The sequence below is a fragment of the Macrobrachium rosenbergii genome, chromosome 45 (genome assembly GCF_040412425.1).
Source record: "Macrobrachium rosenbergii isolate ZJJX-2024 chromosome 45, ASM4041242v1, whole genome shotgun sequence".
Taxonomy (NCBI): Eukaryota; Metazoa; Arthropoda; class Malacostraca; order Decapoda; family Palaemonidae; genus Macrobrachium; species Macrobrachium rosenbergii.
This window is the reverse complement of record NC_089785.1, coordinates 32585760-32611204: the sequence shown is the minus strand read 5'-3', so window position 1 is coordinate 32611204 and position 25445 is coordinate 32585760. Positions and strand designations below refer to the sequence as shown.

At 36.1% G+C, this 25445-nt stretch overlaps 1 protein-coding gene across 33 annotated transcripts in view; it reads left to right on the top strand.

Moving 5' to 3' along the window:
* Itpr (Inositol 1,4,5,-trisphosphate receptor) overlaps positions 1–25445 on the top strand; it is a 226011-nt gene that overhangs the window by 9374 nt on the left and 191192 nt on the right. For all 33 annotated transcript variants that reach the window (XM_067089008.1, XM_067089009.1, XM_067089006.1 and 30 more), the window contains exons 2-4: positions 418–728; positions 7721–7791; positions 16319–16434. In XM_067089008.1, the coding sequence (XP_066945109.1) occupies positions 628–728; positions 7721–7791; positions 16319–16434 (288 nt within the window). In that variant the 5' untranslated portion in view covers positions 418–627. The remainder of the gene's footprint in view (positions 1–417; positions 729–7720; positions 7792–16318; positions 16435–25445) is intronic.

Genomic DNA, 25445 nt, shown 5'->3' with positions numbered 1-25445 from the left:
TATATACCATATACAGTATAGATACATAAACATAAACAAAATGAATAAGCAAAGGAGTGTGCCTGACGATACTTGATGGAAGGCGATTCAGAGCCTTATGTCACTGCTAGAGGGTTTTATTTTGTTGGTCGTGTGGTCAGTCAGGAAACTTGAGGTATTGGTGACAGTATCAAACATTCATTTGTTCATATTTTGTGTGATATCAGTTGCAAGTCAACAGTGTGGAGATTCAGATTTTTAAAATTCATTTATGGTACATAACTAGGCCAACTTTCTGGGTAAAGAAGATTGAGGTCAAGGTCTGTAAATAACAGGGTGATGTGTGTGTAGATTAGGAGAAAATTGTTTAAGGACCGCAAGGCTTAAAGAAGTAGGTTTGCACAATTATCACCAGTGTGTCTTTCACCTCCCTCCTAGGTAGGTTATTAAGTCATACGGCAGTCCGTTACCCTATTGGCTGCAAGTAGTGAAAGTGAGTGGTTGGAAAATGAAAATTTATCACCGAAGCCTAGTGATGGAAGTGCGTACTATATAGTGATTCCTGTGGAGTGGAACTGGTGGATTGGGGGTGGCTGTGAGTGACTTTGGAAAGATCACGCCCATCCACCCACTGCCCTCTTGTTCAAGATGGGTCCCGAATTGCATGGCTCGGCTGCCATCCTCCACATGGGGGACATCGTCTCCCTGTTTGCGGAAGGCAGCGTCTCGGGCTTCATAAGTACCCTTGGGTGAGTAGCTGTTTGAAAATTAATCGTATTTGTTCACTTATATTCTGCCTTTCAGATCACAGTATTGTATGACCTATTGCTGTTTACACTAGACTGTTATACAGTACAGATGCCACCGTACTTACAAACATTCAGAGATACAAACAAATGGGATTGCAAATTAAAATGGTGTTCTGAGTGCTCCCTTTGCCACCCGTAAGTTCAGATTTTGTTTTGTGCGCCTATTCTGTACATACAGTATATACTATATGTACAGTGTATTGTGTTGTAGGATGAAAAAACATACAGCACTGTATTGATTTTATATCATATTGTGCTTAAATAGGTGTTGAGAGTACAGTAGCCAACTTGCAAACAATTCAGCATACAAATGGCCTCCTGGAATGTAACTTGTTTGTAAGTAGGGTGGTGTCTTTTGTTTTTCACAAGTTGCAGTAGCACTTGGTAGTTGTTCCTACGCAAATACAAACCTTCGTTCTTTACTTGGGTTTTAACTTGTGAACGGGAGCTTGAACAGCCAGTCAAACTTATTGACACGGTAGTAAACTACCAGTGGGCAGGGGGACACCCCACCCACCTGTCTGTCTCCACTCCACTTTGCTTGTGGCTGCTGTCGAGCACAGACAACTTTTAGGACTCTCCCAGCTTTTGTTGTTTGAACTTTTGATGATGAAACTTGTTTTTTTGGTTTTTGACTGTGTTTGTATTGTGATTATTCAGTAGCACTTGGTAGTTTTCGAGACAACACTTGAACCATGTGCCAGTTCATATGCTTTAATCAAAGGATGACACTTGCATAAGTAGGCTAGTATAAAATCATGGCAGTGTTACCATTTGATGAAAAGGCTGGCAACAGGTTTTGTCTGGTCTTTGGTCACTTTTGAAGAACAGTTGAGTTAATGTTAGACATCTTTTGATCTTGTGATTGCTTTGAGCAATAAACATTCTGTTCAGTCATGCAAGTACTTTATAGTATTTATTTTTTATCTTTGTTAGGTTTTAAATATATATACAGTATATATCAGTATATGTAGGAATGCACAAATGTTATTTTGTGAGAATGCTCTGTCCTTTTATTAATATTGTTAAATAGGGGCAATTTTAATTTTTAATATGGAGGACCACAGAAGCTATGAGACCAAGTATATGACTGAGTTAAATGTGACGACAAACCATAGTTTTACAGATGCCTTCGTTATTAAACTAAGTTTAGAATGAAGGAGTATTCTAACCAGCTAGCCACTGGAGATGATGGTGCCACAAGTAGTGTGTTAGCTTAATTATTGACAATGGTGCAGCTGTGGCTGAAATTATGGAGTATGAGGGTGGTTGTTGTTCACTTGTTTAACTTTTAAGACTCAGATTTTTTTGTAATTCATAGCCTTTCAAGTACTGGTGGAGTATTCATGCCATGAACTGGAAGTGTTTGTTGAGGCTTGGTTACGAGGGGGTTAATTGGTGGTAGGCGGGTGAGTGGAGCTACCACTTGTTCATCTGAATAAGCAGCTCTGTTGAGGTTGGACATCTTGTTATGATCTGCTCTGCTTGTCAAGTTGAAGGTTTTTCTAAGTATTCATGTCGCTGAAAGTTTCCAAATTTGATGGTCCGCAATTCAGAATGGACGTTGTTTAAAAGGATAAGTGTGATTAAACAGTGAAAATGTATAGGACGTGAGTGGGTGTGTAGTTGCTTCATATCCTCTCATGCTGTTGAACCTTGTCACTTTTGTTCCCCCGTGGTGGGTAGTGCTGTTAGGGCACCTCACATGGTGCACTGCAGGCATTAGTTCAGGTTCTTTGCAACATCCCTTAGGTCCCTAGCTGTAACCCCTTTCATTCCACTTTAGTCTGCCTTTGTTTGTATTCTCTTTCTTCCATCTTACTTTCCACCCTCTCCTAACAATTGATTCATAGTGCAACAGTGAGGTTTCCCTCCTGTTACACCTTTAAAGCCTTTTTACTCTAAGTTTCCCTTTCAGCGCTGAAGGACCAAATAGGCCTAAATTTTATAACCATTCCATCGCTTTTGTTCAATTTACAGAAGAGATTTGTATCCTTGACTCTCCCTGCAAGGGTTATGCTGGCTTTCTGAAAGGTAAGGGGGTTTTGCACATGGAGAAGGTGGCACTTAAGTATACCTTAATTTAACCAGACCACTGAGCTGATTAACAGTTCTCCTAGGGCTGGCCCGAAGGATTAGATTTATTTTACGTGGCTAAGAACCAATTGGTTACCTAGCAATGGGACCTACAGCTTATTGTGGAATCTGAACCACATTATAATGAGAAATGAATTTCTATCACCCGAAATAAATTCCTCTAATTCTTCATTGGCTGGCTGAAGAATCGAACGCGGGCCCAGCAGAGTGCCAGCCAAGAACGATACCAACCCGTCAAATGAGGAACTGCAAGCTACTGGAGAGGGTGGCACTGCATGCCCTATATGGCAGTGTATAGTTATCTCCTTTGGTGGTACCCACAGTGTGTCACCTCCTGCTCCTTCTTCACTAGCTACTCTGGGCATGTCTTTGTAGAGGTTTGAGCATTATAAATCAATGGGTATGTGGGATGACCCATTTTTCCATAGCTTTTTGGATCACAAAGCTTCAGTTAAGGGTTTATTACTGGTATTTCTTCCTCTGCTCATGCAGATCTTGTGAAGTAGGCTAATCCTGTTGACATACCATTCTTCGTTTGTCGGATTTCACTGGCTTTGAGTCCTTTGAATGAGTGTTGAAAATATTCGGTGTAAATGTAATCTCCTCATATAACATTGCCAAAAACAGTCATCAACAAAATAGCAACATTGCTTATAAAATCCCATAGCCTATGTGGCCTGCACTTAATTTTATTCAGGCTAAACAAATAATGAAGTAAATGTCAAAATAAATCAGCATAAATATTCAATTAGGACTAGCCTTAGTATTGATGCTGTTTTTGTACATTTAAGTAAAAAGTCACATAGCATTGATTGTTCCTTTACTAGTAAAATAAGATGCAGCAATGCTGCTAGGAACCTCTTTGAATGTTTATTAATACAACCGACAGAAGGAAATAATTTCAGTCCTGCTGTAGCTTATGTACTGTTGACCCCATTTTGTACAAGATGTTTGAAGATTTAAAATAAAAGCTAAAGATGATTTTTTTCCCCCATAGTAGTGTAGTGCCATCAGTGCACCTCATGCTGAGCACCATAGGCATTACTTAAGGTTCTTTGCGGTGTCCCTTCGGCCACCAGCTGCAACCATTTTCGTTCCTTACACTGTGCCTCCATTCATATCCTCTTCTTCAATCTTACTTTCCTCAACCCTCTCCTAACATTTGATTCATTGTGCAACAGTGAGTTTTTCCTCCCGTTAAACCTTTCAAACCTTTTTACTGTCAATTTCCATTTCAGCTCTGAATGACCTCATAAGGTCCCAGCTCTTGGCCTTTGACCTGAATTTTATATTCAGTTCTATTATATTCTAGTAATGCTTCTTAAATGTTCATAACCTAAATTAGTCTTCAAATGTAATACAATATATATATATATACATATATATACATATACATATATATATATATATATATATATATATATATATATATATATATATATATATATATATATATATATATATATATATATATATGTATGTATGTATGTATGAACGAAGTTGTGTATATAACACTTGAGCGCACATATTTGGATTGCTTTTGCAATATTGAGTCTCCATAATTTTTTGTAGAAAAGTTTTTCTTCTGTACCCTACGGAAGTTTCTTTGAGCAGGATAAGTTTTAAAGTTTTGGATGCATCTGGTGAGGCCTGGAGAGCATCGGTGAAAAGTTTAAACGTTGCTGGACAGTTCTTAAGTTGGGTTGGGAATCTTGTTGCAGTGTGAAAGAAGAGGAGCTAGTCTATTGGAAAATGGTTTCGAAGTTGCTGGAACGGGGCTGCATTTCTGTTATGCTGATGATAAAGATTCTTCTCTTTTGCAGAAAGTAGTGAGACAGGAAATTTAATGTTCACTGTTATTCCATTCTTCAGAGATGCAAGAAGAATGGGGGCTAACCCCAAGGAAAATAATAACGCCTGCCTTTTGTTGGGTGAGAGGTTGTAATACAGTAACCTCAAACATTGAATGCAGAAAGAAAATTCCTGTTTTAACTTCTGCAGGAAAGAAACAGTCCATGAGCCATGGAAACCAGTGATTTCCAGAGCATAAATGTGGTTGGGGTTTCGTGAAGGATGAATAGAGAGGGAGAAGAAATAATGAGAAAAGGGGGTAGAAGAAGGGTTTTAATTGAAGAAAGGTAGATTGAGAGGTCTTAGTTGTGTTTGTGACTTTGTGCGCATGTGTATGGCGAGGAACCTGTTCCTGAAGATTCGTCAGTTCAGTTTTGAAGTGCCTGAGATTGTGGAAGTTTATTGCACCAGGTGTTCCTCCTTGATTCAGCAGATACAGGGTGAAAAAGAAAGTGATCTTTGTGGTCTCGTATGGAGTCACTGTTTATTATGACAAACTTCTCAAAATAGATAGTTACCCAGTTATTGGAATGTTCAAGTGTATGTGAGGATGAAAACAAAAACCAGAGTGGTGTGATCTGCATAACAAAAAGTTCTATGAAGCTTCAGGAGAAGTCACTGCAAATTGGCCATACTGTACTTGGGCCTGAGGATCTAATACATTGATTATTGTATAGAAAATAATATTGTAGCTACCGTAATGAGAAAAATATGAAAAATTGTTGCTGTAAATTAAGAATATGGTACAAACTTTGTACTTGACAAATAAAAAAGGAGTTGTTGCAAAAAATGTATTTTGATAAACGCAAAATGAAAAGAGAAAAAATGTTGGTTTCCATATACAGTACAGAAAAAAGTTAAATTGGTTATCACGAAACAATTACCTTTGTTCAAAAGACCAAATAATTGATTAATAATTTTCCGAGGTAGTAACAAGCCGTTTGTGGACTAGACCTTGTACAAAAAAAAATTCAGGAAACAGGTGAATTTGATCAGTCATCATTAAGGAATCTGTTATTATTAAGGAATCTCTCCCCCCGCCCTTTAGTACAATGTACCATTGATAAAGTTTATTACTTGAAATTGCTTTTTGATTATGTTTGTACAGTGCGGTAATCACTGTATCTCCATGTTGATTTGCTTTCATCTGTTTATTAATTACTCTTTCTGCTATTTTACTTGTGGGCATTCAGTTCTGTGGAAGGTTGCATTTGCTCTGTTTGAATAAAAATGTAATATATTTTTCTTAAATAATAATTAAATGCACTGAACTTTCATGTTATTCAGATATTTTGTCCAGTCACTTCTCAGTCTATATTAATTGCTATTGTCGTAATGGAGGTCAGTCAAGCATTGAATTCCAAGATGAGCTGTTATTCTTTGCTCGTATTTCCACTGGTGTCACAGGAGTATATGCATGTAGCCTATGCCGGTGATACCATTTCCTTAACCTGCATTGTTCAGCTTCCTTGTTTTACAGGCCAGCGGTGCACATCCAGTAGAAACACTTTGTATGTACAGTATAACAAAACAAATGAAAAGGAATATGGAACATCTCTCTCTCTCTCTCTCTCTCTCTCTCTCTCTCTCTCTCTCTCTCTCTCTCTCCCTTCATAGAACCCTACATCAGGATAAGTTTAAAGACTCTTTATAGCCTTTTATGCTCCAAAAATTTATGCAGAATGCTTTGCAGTTTCCCGGCTACACAACTTACCTATCTTTCCGTAAAGTTAAGCTGTCTGGTCTGAGCAGTTATTGGATGGGTGACCACCTGTTAATGACAGGCAGCTACAGAATTTCTACACTGCTTAGCTCAGTCAGTGAAATTTGAGAAATAATGGTTCTAGTCTTTACTTGCCCCACAGGGGAGAGGGGGATAATGCCATCAGTGCACTGCATGTGGTGCACTGTAGGCATCACTTAATGTTCTTTGCAGCGTCCCTTCGGCCCCTAGCTGCAACCCCTTTCATTCCTTTGACTGTACTTCAGTTCATATTCTCTTCCTTCCATCTGACTTTCCACTCTCTCCTAACAATTTATTCATAGTGCAGCTGCAAGGGTTTTCCTCCTTTTACACCTTTCAGACCTTTATATTTTCAATTTCCATTTCAGCACTGAATGACCTCATAGATCCCAGCACATGGCCTTTGGCCTAAGTTCTGTATTCTGTTCTATTCTACAGTATTCTAGTATTTACTCGTCTACAGTATTCTAGTCTTTACTTGATGTGCTACCTTCAGTGGATGCCAGCACTGTTGGCAGTGTAGCCCTTGTAGTTGTCTTAGGGCTAGGGATGAAAGCTTTAAACCTTGCTACAAATGATAGGAGTCTGGTGTTTGTGGCAGTACTGTAGGTCACAGTAGAGGCCAGAAGATGCCCATAAAAAATCTCCACTAGGTGTGAGAGATTAAAATTCGTCCTGCTTTGTAACATCATTACCTCGCTCATTTAGCTCTTCAGGACTTTGTAGTGCCATTCCTGTTAGACTCCTCTAGCCTGTTGCATATTTTGTTAATGACCAAATTAAATTATGGGTCTATGTCAACCTAAGTGCTGTATGTGTGAGACCCAGTGAAGCTTAACTTTAGGAGACAGCCTTCCATATGTAATGATTATGCTACTGCCAGGCATTGACTGGAAGAACAGTGAGGTAGTAAATATGTTTCTTTTATAAGATCTTGGCTGTCTTGTGGCCAGTTACCTCTCACTTCTGTATCAGTTCATGAGGGCCATTAACCAAATACAGTAATCATCCATCTGCATTGGACCAGGCATGGAAGCAGCAAGAATATATAAACTCATGACAGGTATTTTAAGTATTAAATGTGGTACGATTGTGTTTTAATAGTAGTTGTACACGAACAGAAAGGACTCACCACAGTTCACTGTGATCACCTCAGATTTACTGTCATTTACCTGAAGCAGTTGTAAATAGCAATAAAATTTGGATATTTTCACTCAGTCCTCTCTTCTCTTGTTCACAGGCTTGTTGACTCACGGTGTGTTGTCAGTCCAGAAGCTGGTAACCTCACGAATCCTCCCAAGAAGTTCAGGGGTAAGTTATAACTATTTATGTTGTTATTGTGGAGTATGAACTACTACACAGATTAATCGCTAATTAATATGTAGTGCTGTACTGTTTGGAGCAGTCGAGGTTCTCTGTGGTGTCCATTTAATCCCAACTTGCATTGATAAGTACCTTTTCACCTTTCCTCCTTTCCTGTTATTCTCCTCCCACTACAGCTGTGCAACATCTTCAACCCTTTCAGTGGCGTGGCCACTTGACCTCTAAGAATATTATCTGTTAATTTCAACCCTGTGATAAGCAATATTGTACTTTGTATGGTGTCTGTAAAATGGTTAATCACACTGTTACTCATTCTGGTATCATTGTAAGCAATATGCCTGTTCAGCACAGTAACTTACTTTTATGATAAAAAAGCAAAGTAAAAAAGAAAAAGTTAAAATGACTGTTTGAAAGTTGCTGACAATAACATATCAGAGCATCATAAGGGACTTGGGTGGGATTCTAGATGATATGACAGTGCTTTGAAGCAAACTAAATGATTAACTATAACTTACTTTCATTTAAGAGCAAATCCTTTGGGCCTCTCCTCTGAGGCAGTTAGAAGTAACTTGTCTGGGGAAGGTACTTCCGACCAAAGATAGGCAGTGTTGGGTTTACAGTTAATATTTTGATAAATGACTTAGTGATTGCCAGGCTTAATTGCGGTAGACCTCAGGAATCTTGAATGAGTAGCAGTGAGTCACAATGAAATCTGAGAAGCCAGCAAAGACAGTCAGTGGCATCTGATAAAGTTCTGTGTAACTATCTTCAAGGGGGCCTTTGTAGTTTTTTTTTTTTTTTTCAAAATATACAGGTGTTAATTTCCACACATTGATGTGTGTGATGTTATTTTAAAGTGGAGTTTAAGTAACTTTGAGTTGGTGTGTTCCTATGTGCAGTGCAAGACCTTTCTATCTTCAGTATTGCTCGGAATAATTTTATTGGTACAGCATTAATTACTGGTATACCATCAAGCGGCAGAACTTTTAATAAGTTGCAGAATCAGTCTCTCTCTCTCTCTCTCTCTCTCTCTCTCTCTCTCTCTCTCTCTCTCTCTCTCTCTCTCTCAGGTCTTCATAATGTGGTGGTAGCAATTTTGGCTTTTAGTTAATAGCTGTGATTTTCATTCTAGGGGAGAAATGAACAATTTGGGTACTTTCCTTCAAACCTGTTGTTTAGGTGTACCCTCTTATCAGTCAGTAGGTGTATTTTAGAGACAGGTTTTGGGGAAGAGAGAGAGAGAGAGAGAGAGAGAGTTGAAATAATGTGGGTGATGAGCGCTTCTTCAAAGCACTTTAGGATAAATAGGCTACCGCCATGCTTCAAAACTGGAGGGAAGTGACAAGATAATTGTTCGTCAGATTCTCTCTCTCTCTCTCTCTCTCTCTCTCTCTCTCTCTCTCTCTCTCTCTCTCTCTCTCTCTCTCTCTCTCTCTCTCTCAGGCCAGAGAAAGTACAGGAGAGCCAGTCTGTTTCAAATCGATTGCGCCTTAATTTTTTGTTCTTTTGACGTGAGGGTTTTATTGCACCGTGGCCTTTGATGCCATTGTCCAGGTGGGCAAATTTAATGTTTACGTTCAGAAGAATAAAACACAACTGGCGCAGAATTAATTGCCCCCCTGTTAGAAACAAAGAGATGAGTTTCTGTTGCTTTATTAGAAGGGAAATGAGGGACTCTATTGATTGTTTCATTTCAGGTGGGCATTGTGGGATAATTAGCTGTAGGTTTTCTTTTGTTTTTCTTTTGTTTCATTGAAGGGTGGTGTCTGTGTGTGTGTGTGTGTGTGTGTGTGTGTGTGTGAGAGAGAGAGAGAGAGAGAGGCTGAGGGCGGGGGAATTGGCAACCCATATTTTTTTTTCTGTTGTTGTCATATGCTGTAGTTAAACTCTACACACCAGGTTCTCTCAGTAACTAGACTCTGGGTGTCGTAGGGTGTCTTTGACAAATGCCTGTTATCAGAGAGTTTTCATTGTGAGTGTAGGATATATATATATATATATATATATATATATATATATATATATATATATATATATATATATATATATATATATTTGTACTCTTGTGCTCAGTAATGGGCCAGACTGGGATTGACGCAGGTCTGGCATGGACTGTCATAGTTCCTGTACCAATCCACAAGGGACAGGTATTTGTGCTCACCATGGCGTCATGTGGATAGGCTTTTTGCTGAACCAAAATGGCAGTTCCGTACTATTCCTCCTGTTCTTTTACTTCCCTGGGGGTTCCAAGGGATGAGTCCACACTTCTTGGAGTGCCAACAGTTCAGTACATGTTTAGACTTGCTTGTGACCAGTTCCTGGACCTCCAGAAGCATCATTGTACTCTTGTGCTCAGTAATGGGCCAGATTGGGATTGACGCAGGCCTGGTGTGGACTTTTATAGTCCCTGTACCACTCCACAAGGGACAGGTATTTGTACTTTTGCTCTGACAAAGCTGGAGCCATAGTGTAAGTTGCTCACCATGACATCATGTGGTTAGGCTTTTGGCTGAACCCAATAGCAGACTTCACTTTGTCCAGAGTGTCCTTGAGGGAGACAAGGCGGAGTTCCTAAGCAGTGGATCTGCATAAAAAAGATGAAGGGTTCTATTCTCATGGGAACGTAGCGCAAATTTTTTATAATTCATATATTGTCCTGGCCGTACAAACCTGAGGCCATTAATCATTTGTTGTATACCATGAATTTATTTTCTTTTTTTTTTTTCAGATTTTCTCGATCCTCTTTCATGATGTCATACCCATGTGACCTGTCATTCATGATATGTCATAGCTTTGACTTTCAGAATGTTACAACAGACTAATATGTCTTTGAGAATGTTGTAATTGAACATCATATTATTCTTTAATTTAGCGTTTGTCATAAAAAAATCTTTTATATGTGAATATATATAAGGGTTGTCACAATTTTACTATTTAACCTTGAGCAATTATAACTGAATGTCATATAATAATTTTTTAAACACTGATAGTTATAATAGTAATCAAGTTTCATAATAGTGGTTTTGTGATGATGAGGCATAAGAGAGTGTCATATTTGTCACTGGTGAAATATAAAAACAAACATCACATTTTTGCCCATAAACAAATATTTTGCTTCTAAATAAATGTTTAGAAGGAAAGTCACATTCTCTCTTCTAAATAAATATTTTGCTTCTAAGCAAACAGTCAGAAAAATGTCACATTTTTACCTTAAATATTTTTCTTCTAAACAAACATTAAGAAAGAAATGTCACATTTTTACCCCAAACAAATATTTTGCTTCTAAACAAACATTCAGGAAGAAATGTCACATTTTTACCCTTAAACAAATATTTTGCTTCTAAACAAACACTCAGAAAGAAATGTCACATTTTTACCCCTAAACAAATATTTTGCATCTAAACAAACGTTCAGAAAATGTCACATTTTTACCCCTAAACAAATATTTTGCCTCTAAAACATTCAGAAAGAAATCTCACATTTTTACCTTAAACAAGTATTTTGCATCTAAACAAACATTCAGAAAGAAATGTTACATTTTTACCCCTAAACAAATATTTTCCATTTAAACAAACCTTGACAAAGAAATGTCACATTTTTACCTCTAAACAAATATTTTGCATCTAAACAAACATTCAGACAGAAATGTCACATTTTTACCTTAAATGTTTTGCATCTAAACAAACATTCAGAAAGAAATGCCACATTTTTACCCCTAAACAAATATTTTGTACCTAAACAAACATTCAGAAAGAAATTTCACAATTTTACCCCTAACCAAATATTTTGCTTCTAAACAAACATTCAGAAAGAAGTGTCACATTTTTGCCTTAAACAAATATTTTACTTCTAAACAAACAGTCAGAGAGAAATGTCATATTTATACCCCTAAACAAATATTTTGCATCTAAAACATTCAGAAAGAAATCTCACATTTTTACTGTTAAACAAATAATTTGCTTGTAAAACATTTTCGGAAAGAAATGTAACATTTTTACCCCTAAACAAATATTTTGCATTTAAACAAACATTGACAAAGAAATGTCACATTTTCACCTCTAAACAAATATTTTGCACTTAAACAAACATTCAGACAGAAATGTCACATTTTTACCTTAAATATTTTGCATCTAAACAAACATTCAGAAAGACATGACACATTTTTACCCCTAAACAAATATTTTGCACCTAAACAAACATTCAGAAAGAAATGTCACATTTTTATCCCTAACCAAATATTTTTCTTCTAAACAAACATTCAGAAAGAAGTATCACATTTTTGCCTTAAACAAATATTTTGCTTCTAAACAAACATTCAGAAAGAAATGTCACATTCATACCCCTAAACAAATATTTTGCATCTAAACAAACATTGAGAAAGAAATCTTACATTTTTACTGCTAAACAAATATTTTGCTTGTAAAAAATTTTTGGAAAATGTCACATTTTTACCCTTAAACAAATATTTTGCTTTTAAACAAACATACAGAAAGAAGTGTCACATTTTTACCCGTAAACAAATGTTTTGCATCTAAAACATTCAGAAAGAAATGTCACATTTTTACCCCTAAACATATTTTGCATCTAAACAAACATTGACAATCAATTCACATTTTTACCGTAAACAAATATTTTGCATCTAAACAAACATTTAGAAAGAAATGTCACATTTTTAACTTAAATATTTTGCATCTAAACAAACATTCAGAAAGAGATGCCACATTTTTACCCCTAAACAAATATTTTGCTTCTAAACAAATATTTAGAAAGAAATGTCACATTTATACCCCAAATCAAATATTTTGCTTCTAAACAAATATTCAGAAAGAAATGTCACATTTTTACCCCAAATTACATATTTTGCTTCTAAACAAACATTCAGAAAGAAATGTCACATTTTTACCCTTAAACTAATATTTTGCACCTAAACAAACATTCAAAAAGAAATGTCACATTTTTACCTTAATCAAATATTTTGCATCTAAAACAAACGTTCAGAAAGAAATGTAACATTTTTACCCCTAACCAAATATTTTGCTCTAAACAATTCAGAAAAAAAAGTCACATTTTTACCCCTAAACAAATATTTTGCATCTAAGCAAACATTCAGAAAGAAATGTCACATTTTTACACGTAAACAAATATTTTGCACCTAAACAAAATTCAGAAAGAAATGTCACATTTTTCCACATAAACAAATATTTTGCACCCAAACAAACATTCAAAAAGAAATGTCACATTTTTACCTTAATCAGATATTTTGCATCCAAAAAAACATTCAGAAAGAAATGTCACATTTTTACCCCTAACCAAATATTTTGCTCTAAACAATTCAGAAAGACATGTCACATTTTTATCCCTAAACAAATATTTTGCTTCTAAACAAACATTCAGAAAGAAATGTCACATTTTTACCTTAAGTATTTTGCATCTAAACAAACATTACGAAATGTCACACTTTTACCCCTAAAAAAATGTTTTGCATCTAAACAAACATTCTGAAAGAAGTTAACATTTTTGCCCATAAATATATATTTTGCATCTAAACAAACATTCAGAAGGAAATGTAACATTTTTACCTTAAATATTTTGCATCTAAACAAACGTTCAAAAAGAAGTGTCACATTTTGCTCCTAAATAAGTATTTTGCTTCTAAACAAACATTCAGAAAGAAGTGTCACATTTTTACCCCTAAACAAATATTGTGCATCTAAACAAACATTCAGAAAGAAATGTCATATTTTTACCTTAAACAAATATTTTGCTTTTAAACAAACATTCAAAAAGGAATGTCACATTTTTACCATAAACAAATATTTTGTATCTAATAAAACATTCAGAAAGAAATGTCACATTTTTACCCGTAAACAAGTATTTTGCTTCTAAACAAACATTCAGAAAAAAATGTCACATTTTTACCCCTAACCACATATTTTACTTCTTAACAAACATTCAGAAAGAAATGTCACATTTTTGCTCCTAAAAAAATATTTTGTTTCTAAACAAACATTCAGAAAAAATGTCACATTTTTACCCCTAACCACATATTTTACTTCTTAACAAACATTCAGAAAGAAATGTCACATTTTTGCTCCTAAAAAAGTATTTTGTTTCTAAACAAACATTCAGAAAAAAATGTCACATTTTTACCCCTAACCACATATTTTACTTCTTAACAAACATTCAGAAAGAAATGTCACATTTTTGCTCCTAAAAAAGTATTTTGTTTCTAAACAAACATTCAGAAAAAATGTCACATTTTTACCCCTAAACAAATATTTTGCACCTGAACAAACGTTCAGAAAGAAATGTCACATTTTTACCCCTAAAAAAATATTTTGCTTCTAAACAAACATTCAGGAAGAAATGTCACCCTTTTACCCCTAAACAAATATTTTGCATCTAAACAAACATTCAGAAAGAAATGTCACATTATACCCCTAAACAAATATTTTGCTTCTAAACTAACATTTAGGAAGAAATGTCACATTTTTACCCCCAAACAAATATTTTGCTTCTAAACAAACATTCAAATAGAAATGTTACATTTTTACCTTAAAAAAATATTTTGCTTCTAAACAAACACTCAGAAAGAAGTGTCACATTTTTACCCATAAACAAATATTTTGCTTCTAAACAAATATTCAGAAAGAAATGTCACATTTTTACGTTAAACAAGTATTTTGCTTTTAAACAAATATTCAGAAAAAAGTAACATTTTTACCCCTAAAAAATATTTTGCTTCTGAACAAACATTCAGAAAGAAATGTTGCATTTTTACCCCTAAACAAATATTTTGCTTCTAAACAAACATTCAGAAAGAAGTGTCACATTTTTTCCCCTTAACAAATGTTTTGCTTCTAAACAGTCATTTAGAAAGAAATATCACATTTTTACCCCTAAACAAATATTTTGCATCTAAGCATTCAGAAAGAAATGTCACATTTTTACCCCTAAAAAATATTTTGCATCTAAAACATTTAGAAAGAAATGTCACATTTTTACCCCTAAAAAATATTTTGCATCTAAAACATTCAGAAAGAAATGTCATATTTGTACCCCTAAAGAAGTATTTTGCATCTAAAACATTCGGGAAGAAATGTTACATTTTTATCCCTAAACAAACATTTTGCTTCTAAACAAATATTCGGAAAGAAATGTTACATTTTTACCCCTAAACAAATATTTTGCTTCTGAAGAAATATTCAGAAAGAAATGTCACACTTTGCTTCTTAACTAATATTTTGCTTCTAAACAAACATTCAGAAAGAAATGTCACCCCTAAACAAATATTTTGCATCTAAACAAACATTCAATAAGATATGTCACATTTTTACAAGTAAACAAATATTTTGCTTCTGAACAAACATTCAGAAAGAAATGTCACATTTTTACCCCTAAACAAATATTTTGCATCTAAACAAACATTCAGAAAAAAACATGACTTTTTACCCCTAAACAAATATTTTGCACCTAAATAAATATTCAGAAAGAAATGCCTCATGTTTACCGCTAAACAAATATTTTGCTTGTAAACAAACATTCAGAAAGAAGTGTCACATTTTTACCCCTAAACAAATATTTTGCATCTAAACAAACATTCAGAAAGAAATGTCAGATTTTTACCCCTAAACAAGTATTTTGCCCCTAAACAAATATTCTAAAACAAATGTTACATTTTGGCCTCTAAACAAATATTTTGCTTTTTATACAGATATTCAGAAACACATCAGGTTTTGGCCTCGAAGCAAATATTTGCTCTAAATACTTAAGAAACATGTTACATTGCGGCCTCAAAACAAATATTTTGCTTCTAAACAAATATGAAAAAACTGGCATCACATTTTGGTCACTAAGTAAATATTTGCTTCTAAACATATATTCAGAAACATGTTACATTTTGCCTCTAAACAAATATTTGGCTCGTAAATCATTATTGATAAAGGAACTTTTTATATATATACAAATACCTAAATGAAACTTCACATTTTTGCCTCTAAACAAACATTTTGCTTTTAAACAAACATTCGTAAGGATACACCACATATTTTCTAATAAATATTTTGCTTCTAAACATATTCAGAAAGATACTTCACAGTTCTTCCTCTAAAATAGTTTGCTTCTAAATAAATATTCAAACAGAAACGTCACATTTTGTTTCTAAACAAATATTTTGCTCTTAAACAAATAGAAAAAAAATCATAAAGTTTTTGCTTCTAAACAAGTATTTTGCTTCAAAACAAATATCTAGAAAGTAAAGTCACATTTTTCTTCCAAACAAATATTTTGCTTCCAGACAAATACTCCAAATTTTGCCGCTCAGCACAATTTTTGCTTCTGAACAAACATTCAAAAACAAACGTCACATTTTTGCCTCCAAACAAATACGTGAGCCCAACAGACACCACATATTTTCGCTTTTAAACATCGACAGTCAGAACCGAACGCCACATTCTGCCATTTTCACAGTGACAGCCCCAACTGATCACCCCTTCTCCGTCTCCTCCATTTCCAGACTGCCTGTTTTGCATCTGCCCCAGTTATCGGTATTCGGCTCAAAACCAGTTCTGGAAGGCGGCCAAGCAAAGCAGCAATTCCAACACCGACCCCAGCCTTCTGAACCGCCTCCATGTGAGTACTGTACTGTACTGTAGCTGTGGGCCTTGCCTCTGACAGGTGTAGGTAGGGTCCTCTGTGCCGTCGCTTGTTAGTGTGTGTGTTTATTCATTGGGGAGGTATTGATATGTCTGTGTTTATTTTTTTAAATGGGATTTGGTTGTGTCATGGGCTTCTTAACACTAGAATTTGGGGTGACTGCTTGAAGAATACTTTCAAAAATCAGGAAAATCATTGAAAGAACTGATGATGCTTTTTGAAGCTTGCTTATGTATTTATTCACTGGGGAGTATTGATATTTTTTTTTTCAGTGGGATTTGTGTGTCTGTTGGTCCTCTTGAAATTTGGGTGAGGATGAAGTCCTTAAAAATATACTCAAAATAAAAATAGGAAAATCATGGAAAGAGTGGATGAAGCTTTCTGAAGCTTGCTTGTGTATTTTATTCATTGGACAGATATTGGTATGTTTGTATTTATCTTTTAATTGGATTTGAGTGACAGTTTTGCTTCTTTGTGTCGATTATGTGAGGTGAAGTTCTTAAGAATCCGTAAAAATAAAAGGGAAAATCACTGAAAGAATTTATGAGGCTTTCTCAAGCTTGCTTTTATATTTATTCATAGGGAAGACATTGTTATCTCTATTTATTTTTAATTGGTTTTGGGTGTCTGTTGGGCTTCTTTTACGTTTTGTGGGGGAGAAGTCCTGAAGAATACGTAGAAATAATTGAGAAAATCATTGAAAGAACTGATGAAGCTCTGAAGCTTGCATATATATTTATTCATTTGAAAGATAGTGATGCGTTTGTGTTTATTTTGAATTGGGTTTGGATGTCAGTTGTCCTTCGTAACAGATATTTTTTGGATGAATTCCCGAAGAATTCTTTAAAAAAAAAATAGGAAAATCATTGAAAATTTTTGTTGAACAACCTCTGTTCCTTCAAGTAGAGTGTACATCTACCAACAGTCAGTTGAAAAACAGACATTAATGTCAAATTAGCGCTTTAAAAGTGAGCAAGATTCTATCAGAAAGTAAAATTTTAGTATTATTCAGAAGATGAAACCTGTTCGTATGGAACCACCCCACAGGTCCATTGACTTGAAATTCAAGCTTCCAAAGAATGTGGTGCTCATTAGGAAGTAAGAGATGGTAAAGGGAAATACAGAAAGACGAGATCTCACTTATTGAAAAGAAACAAAATAATAAATAGGTAACAATGTATTAAAATGCAAGGAGAATAACGTTAGGCTAAAGGTAGTGCAGTATTATGACCAACCTCCATTCCCTCTTGTAGAGTGTACAGCTCTTAACATTCAAGGTGAAATCGGATATTGAAAACCAGTTACCACTTTAGAAATAATAATTAACGTTCTGCCCAGAAGTACAAAATAGTCTTATGACCATGAACTGGAGATTATCAGGTAGTTTGTTTACGCAGCATTCACGTGCAAAAAAGGGCATCACAGAATTATTGAATTAGAATTGATAAAACCAGTTTGTTTTTTTTCGTTGTTCCTTATAAGAGGATAGCTCGGTGTTTTTGTTGCACCTGTTGAAATTGCAATAGTGCTCTCTCTCTCTCTCTCTCTCTCTCTCTCTCTCTCTCTCTCTCTCTCTCTCTCTCTCTCTCTCTCTCTCTCTCAATTGAATTGCATTAGGAAGGTATCTCAGAAAGCTCGTTACATATTTTTACAAAAATGTTTATAAATAAATAAATATATATATATATATATATATATATATATATATATATATATATATATATACACACAGTATATATGTATTTATATATCTCTGTGTATATAGACTGTATATATATACATATATATATATATATATATATATATATATATATATATATATATATATATATATATATATATATATATATATATATATATATGTATATATATATTAATTTTTTCATGCTATATAAATCATAGTAAATTAATTTTTCGTGGTGTTAGTATGGAATACACTTAACATTTAAGTATCACACAATCTTCAGAAAATGCAAAGGAGTAGTATATTGTTATCCTTATTGAGGGGCTATATGTTTGCAACATGTACTCAGCACAGCTGGTGAGTTGAGAGCAGAGGTTTTCAACCTGGGGTCTCCAGCCTGCAAGATCGTGCTTGAGCGAGGTATTATGTTTAAGCTTTTTTCACCCTCAGCGCCGCTGCACGAAGCAACACCTGATCATCAGGCCAAGACAGTCTCTAATTTAACTTATTTAACAGAAATAGTTATAATAGTCTGTTTTTAATGCAAGTAGCAAATTTAGTACAGTGCAGTGCTATTTTTGTACTGGGACATTACATATGAATGATTAGGGTGACATTAGTTCCTCATTGGATGGGTTAGTATCGTTCTCGGTTAGCACTCTGCTGGACCCGCGAACGATTCTCCGACCAGCCAATGAAGAATTGGAGAAATTTATTTCCGGTGATAGAAATTCATTTCTCGTTATAATGTGGTTCGGATTCCACAATAAGCTGTAGGTCCCGTTGCTAGGCAACCAGTTGGTTCTTAGCCACGTAAAATAAATCTAATCCTTCGGGCCAGCCCTAGGAGAGCTGTTAATCAGCTCAGTGGTCTGCTTAAACTAAGGTATACTTACTTTAATGATTAGGGTGGCCGTACGTCGCGGATTTGAGGCCTCGTCCCGGTCGCGTATAGTCTATCTGCGAACACGATTTTTCGCTGTTAATTTGCCGTATACTGTACACACGTTCCCTCTGAACACTGGAACATTGTTGGGTGACTGACTGCTTGTCCTGAACATTCGGGGACATTTTGTGACTGACCGGGACGCCCAACTGTATTATGGTTCGGGACCTTCCCTGAAAAAAAGCGGGACGCCATATCTTAAAAACTAACCATAAAATCTTCTTGGAAATAATCTCAATATGTTTACCACGCCCAAAATCCAGACGTAAGAAATTTCAACTATCCTAACCTAATCCAACCTGACCTAACCTAACCTAGAGGCATGGCAAAAAAAAAAAAAAACCGAGGCGCCCGCTCGTCTGGCCGAACCCACAGTACAGTTGGGGAATAAGCGTCCCGGTCAGTCAGAAAATGTCCCCGAATGTTCAGGACAAGCAGTCACCCAGCAATGTTCCAGTGTTCAGAGGGAACGTGTGTACAGTATACGGCAAATTAACAGCGAAAAATCGTGTTCACAGATAGATTCTGGACCCGTCAGAGCAAAAATACCTGGCAGATTTGGAGGCAGGAATGAATAGCAAAAAATTCTTGTTTTCAGATAAACTTGTGACCCGGCAGAGGAAAATATATCGAACAGAGTTGGAAGGAGGAATAAATAAAAACGTGCAGATAGATTTGGGACCCGTCACAGTGATTATAGATTCCTTTCATCCTGTCTCTGTCTTTGGTTGATGAAAATATGGTAACCCTAGTCACATTACTGAATCGGTCATATTGAGTTGCTCATAACGGGTCACGGTATGAAAAAGGTTGAAAACCACTGCTTTTTTGGCCAGTACCTGGATGTGCCTCACGGGAAGGGCTGTGTGACCAAATGAGAACGTTGAATAGAGATTGTTCTTGTAATATTCTCCTTAAAGTATTATACTGTGCGTAGTTTCTTGGTGATATCTTTGCATTTGTATTTTTAAAAATCTGCTATTTTAGTTTTCGTTTAAATAACCGAATTTAGTGTTTCTTTTCGTGATTTATTTTTGGCATATTTTTTATTTGAATTTTATTTTTAATCTATATAATTAAAATTATCATCTTTCTTTTCACGTTTTCATTCGTCTCTTTTGAACTTATATTGGATATTTGTCCGTCTTCCAGTTCTGTTTGTAATCTGTATATTGGAAATTAAGATTCACCTTTTTATTCCTCTCTTCCTAACCTATTTTGGGCATTTTCATGACCCTGCTTTGACCCCCTCAGATTTCACAACCCTGTGTTTTTTTTCTATTTTTTTATCTTTGCATTCTTTCAAAAACTTAGAAGAAGGCGATGGAGGGAAAAGTGATTTCCTTTTATTTTATGGATTCAGAAATAGACTTTTGCTCCCCACTTGGCTGGGTTGGCGAGGGGAAAATTTCAAATGAAATCAAGGGCCACCTCTCATGTTTTTATTGCCGATCTCTCTCTCTCTCTCTCTCTCTCTCTCTCTCTCTCTCTCTCTCTCTCTCTCTCTCTCTCTATATATATATATATATGTGTGTGTGTGTGTGTGTGTGTGTGTGTGAGAGAGAGAGAGTGAGTTAGTGAGTTCGAAAAAAAAATATATATATATATACACATACACACACACACACTATGTACGCTGTAGAGAGAGAGAGAGAGAGAGAGAGAGAAGGAAACTTTTTTTGTGAAAAAGCCAAAAATTTGATAAACGAAGGGCCTTGGCCCCCTTTTGTCAGCTGTATGTGCGCTCTTGAGAACACAGGACACTTGGTATTGATTTCTTTGTTCCTGGGACAGGAGCATCAGTGACCCACTGACCCTGCCTCTGTGTGACGCCAAACGTGAGGTTTTTATTATTATTATTATTATTATTATTATTATTATTATTATTAACAAGTATAAAAATATAAAAAAATATTTTGGGACTACCTTAAATAACGAGCCTCGAAACACGTAGAGAAGCTCTCTCTCTCTCTCTCTCTCTCTCTCTCTCTCTCTCTCTCTCTCTCTCTCTCTCTCTCTCTCTCTCTCTCTCTCTCTCTCCTAACCCAGACTTTAATGGAATTTGGCTGCTTCCAAAATTGAACCGTCTCTAAAGTTCATGAATCGACGAAGCCTCGAACTTGTGCGCAACTTTTGAACTCGGGGATAACTCCATCAAGTTGCATAATTATCGTTGTTAGAATCTCCTTGCAGTAGCCGAGTGCCTCGTCTGTGGTGTGTGTGTGTGTGTGTGTGTGTGTGTGTGTGGCTGTGCTACTTTGTTATTCTCGAATGGTGTGTTCTGTTTTGTTTGTGTGTGTGTGTGCGAAGTTAGTTGGGATGGTTTGAGCATGGGATAAGAATAGAATTATTATTATTATTATTATTATTATTATTATTATTATTATTATTATTATTATTATTATTATTATTATTATTATTATTATTATTATTATTATTATTATTCAGAAGATGAACTCTATTCATCTGGAACAAGTCCACCACAGGGACCACTGACTTCAATTTCAAGCTTCCACAGAATATGGTGTGCATTAGGAAGTAAGAGAAGGTAAAAGGTAAATGCAGAAAGAAGAGATCTCGCTTATTAAAAAGAAAAGTAAATTAATGAATTGATAAATAGATAAAGATGTATAAAAGTACAAGGATAGCATTAGGGTAGTAATGCATTGCATCTTTGCTTGAGCTTTTGAAGTTCCAATTGCACGACATCTTGAGGGTGACTGTTGCACAGTTCAACGGTGTGAGGAATAAAGGACCTCTGGAACTGGGGAGAGGTTATATCAGTTGAGAAGCTGTAGAAATGGAAAGGACAGGGTGGCCACCTTGGTGTCTCCTGTTTTGTGTGTATGCATGTAAGTGATGTGATCAGACCTTTATCTACAACTTGGAGAAGCTGTAGATAGAGTAATATTAACGTGTAAATTTGTCTATTGTTCTTCTACTTGTTTCTGCATTTGGAAAATAGAGATGGGTTGAAACTGTGGTGAGAATGGGAGAGAGAGAGCTAATAAATGAAGACATGAAAATGGCTGGGCACAATCGGTTGAGACCTGTTTAATGTTCTTATCGTTTCCCAACGTGTGTGTTTATGTGTGTGTAAGTTGGTTGAATATTAACTGAGATGGTCTGGCCATGTCTTCAAAGGGGGAGATTAACAATGAAAAATTTAATGGACATCATGGATATTGGGATAAGATGTCTTGTGTGGACCTGTAGGCTCTGTCAACCAACAGAGGCTTGAAGTGGAAGCGTGCTTTGCAAGTTTAAAGTCTTTGAGCCGCGTTCCGTGCGAATGTGTATAGCCTTTTGAAGCGCAACAATCCCTGTTAAATATGGCAGGGGCTTTACTCCACAGCAAGGAAAGGGTGTACAGATGAATAGGGAGAAAGGGCGCCTACAGAAAAGGGAGAATGAAGATTAAAAGAAGGAGGGGAGAAAGCCAATCCATCTGAGGGTAGAGTGGAAGGCTATAAGGGCGAATGTGGCTTTCCTTATTGATTAACCTGCCACTCTACTTTGTCTCTCTCTCTCTCTCTCTCTCTCTCTCTCTCTCTCTCTCTCTCTCTCTCTCTCTCTCTTTTAGCCGTCTCAGGTGTTGGTAATTGTCTCCGGAGTGGAGACAGAGTTCCTGGAAGGCGCATAATGATGCTGTAACTTTGTCTGAATGGTATTGTAAAGGACAGTTGCTGTTGGCCTGATGATGATGATGATGATGATGATGATGATGATGATGATGATGATCATCATCATCATCATCATCCTCTCTTAACTGTTATTGCCAGCATTACACCTCATAGATTTGTGTCAAGTTTCAGTGAGACGGAAGCTTCAGATTCTCTCTCTCTCTCTCTCTCTCTCTCTCTCAGATGCGCTATAAGCAGATGTCTTCATTCACATGGCATCGGAATATTATAAAGCATTAACTCTGAGTCATTATCTGTTGGTTTTCGTCCTCCATGAAGAGAAGAAGAAACGTATTATTAATTAATATCATTATTGAGTCTTATGAAAATAAGTGTATTATTATTATTATTATTCAGAAAAGAAAGAACTAAATTTATAGGGACAAGCTTAATAGGCCACCTTCCTCATCCCCACTGCCATTCGTATGCTAAGGGGTCGCTTGCAGTCATACATTTTCTCAAACTGTTTCCATCGAAAACATCTCTCCCCCCCATTAAACCCTTCTCCAAATCCTCCCTCACTCACTTCATCCCTCCACCAACTCTTTCACCTCTATTGACACCTTCTACACCTAACTGGTTCCACCCAAGCCCTCTTCACTCATTCCTGCTTACTCATTCTTACTACATGACAACACCACCTCAGTGTGAGTAATCCTTGCTGAAGATCTGCAACAAAGTTTGATTTACGTCCGTCAAGAGTGAGACAGCTGCGCGTAGGAAATTAATAATTAAAGTTAAGTCATTTATCAGGTTAGTAATTAATATCCACTCGCAAAGAATAAAGCCACCCAGCAGGTTAATATCCACTTGCAAAGAATAGAGGTCAGTCACCGAGGAGGTTAATATCCACTTGCAAAGAATAGAGTTAAGCCACTTAGCAGGTTAATATTCACTAACAAAGAATAGATTTAAGCCACTTAGTAGGTTAATATTCACTAGCAAAGAATAGAGTTAAGCCTCTTAGCAGGTTTTATTCACCAGCAAAGAATAGTTGAGCCAGTAAGCAGGTTAATATTCACTAGCAAAGAATAGAGTTAAGCCACTTAGCAGGTTAATATTCACTAGCAGAGAATAGAGTTAAGCCAGTAAGCAGGTTAATATTCACTAGCAAAGAATAGAGTTGAGCCAGTAAGCAGGTTAATATTCACTAGCAAAGATTAGAGTTAAGCCACTTAGCAGGTTAATATTCACTAGCAAAGAATAGAGTTAAGCCACTTAGCAGGTTAATATTCACTAGCAAAGATTAGAGTTAAGCCACTTAGCAGGTTTTATTCACCAGCAAAGAATAGAGTTTAAGCCACTTAGAAGGTTAATATTCACCAGCAAAGAGTAGATTTAAGCCACTTAGCAGGTTCATATTCACAAGCAAAAATAGCAGTACAGGTCAGGAAAACGAAGACAGTATTGGTGAACGACGCTTTCTGAGTAATATCAGAGCCTCACTTCAGGCTTAGATGCCTCAATATTATTGCCAGGAACGCTCCTCCAGTTTTACTTTATGAGATACGACAGGCTCCGTTTGAACACGAGGCTGTGCTGATTAAAAAGGTGCAAAGATTATGATTGAATGTTTTGGTTAGAGAGAGTTTGTCAGTATTCTTTTTGTAGCCATGAAGGGAGAAAGAAATAAGGTTTTCTTATGTATATATATATTGAAGAATTGTTTGAACACGTGAGGGTTTCCAATTTCGTTTTATGTGTTGAGAGAGAGAGAGAGAGAGAGAGAGAGAGAGAGAGAGAGAGAGAGAGAGAGAGAGAGAGAGAGAGAGATGTTTGTCAATATTCTTTTTATAGCCATGAAGGGAGAGAGAAATAGATTCTTATTAATATTTATTGCAGAACGGTATGAACGGGAGAGTGATTCCCTTTTTGTTTTATATGTTGGAGAGAGAGAGAGAGAGAGAGAGAGAGAGAGAGAGAGAGAGAGCAGGTTACTTAAAGGTCAGACTCTCTGATCTTTCCCCTTTATTAATAATTGCAGGCAGTTTTTGCTGATATCAGCGATCGTGTCCCTTAATTTGGTTTTAATGGTCATGCATGCAGGCTTCTGCTCTGTGAATGTTTACCCTTTTGCTCTTCGGATAATCTTCATTGTACACACACACACACACACACACACACACACACACACACACACACACACACACACACACACAATGTATATATATTTATGTTATACAATAGCCTCTGTATGTATGTATGTATATATATATATATATATATATATATATATATATATATATATATATATATATACATATATATATACACACTAGACCACCCGTGAACCCATACTTAATGTCGAAAATTTCAGGCCAGTTAGGGTTGCTTGTCATTGTGATGAATAAAGTAGCATTTCCATACCTGTGTATATACATCCAAAGGCTTCAGAGACCGTGTTGTATCCTTCGGAATCCCCAGAAGCCTTCGGAATTTCCCCTAAGAAATCCAGAAGCCTTTTGTCTTCAGAAAGGACCAAATCCGATTCCTTCTCCATAAAACGTTGTTCTTTAGTATTGTGCAGGAAATCCTAAGGCTTCTGAGCCTGGATATCGTCTTGGAGCCTTCAGAAGCCCCAGAGGCTTTCGGAATTCCCAGAAGCCTTCGAGATTCCTAGAACCCTTCGGAATTCTCAGATGCCTTTCGAAATTCCCAGAAGGACTCCTGGAGA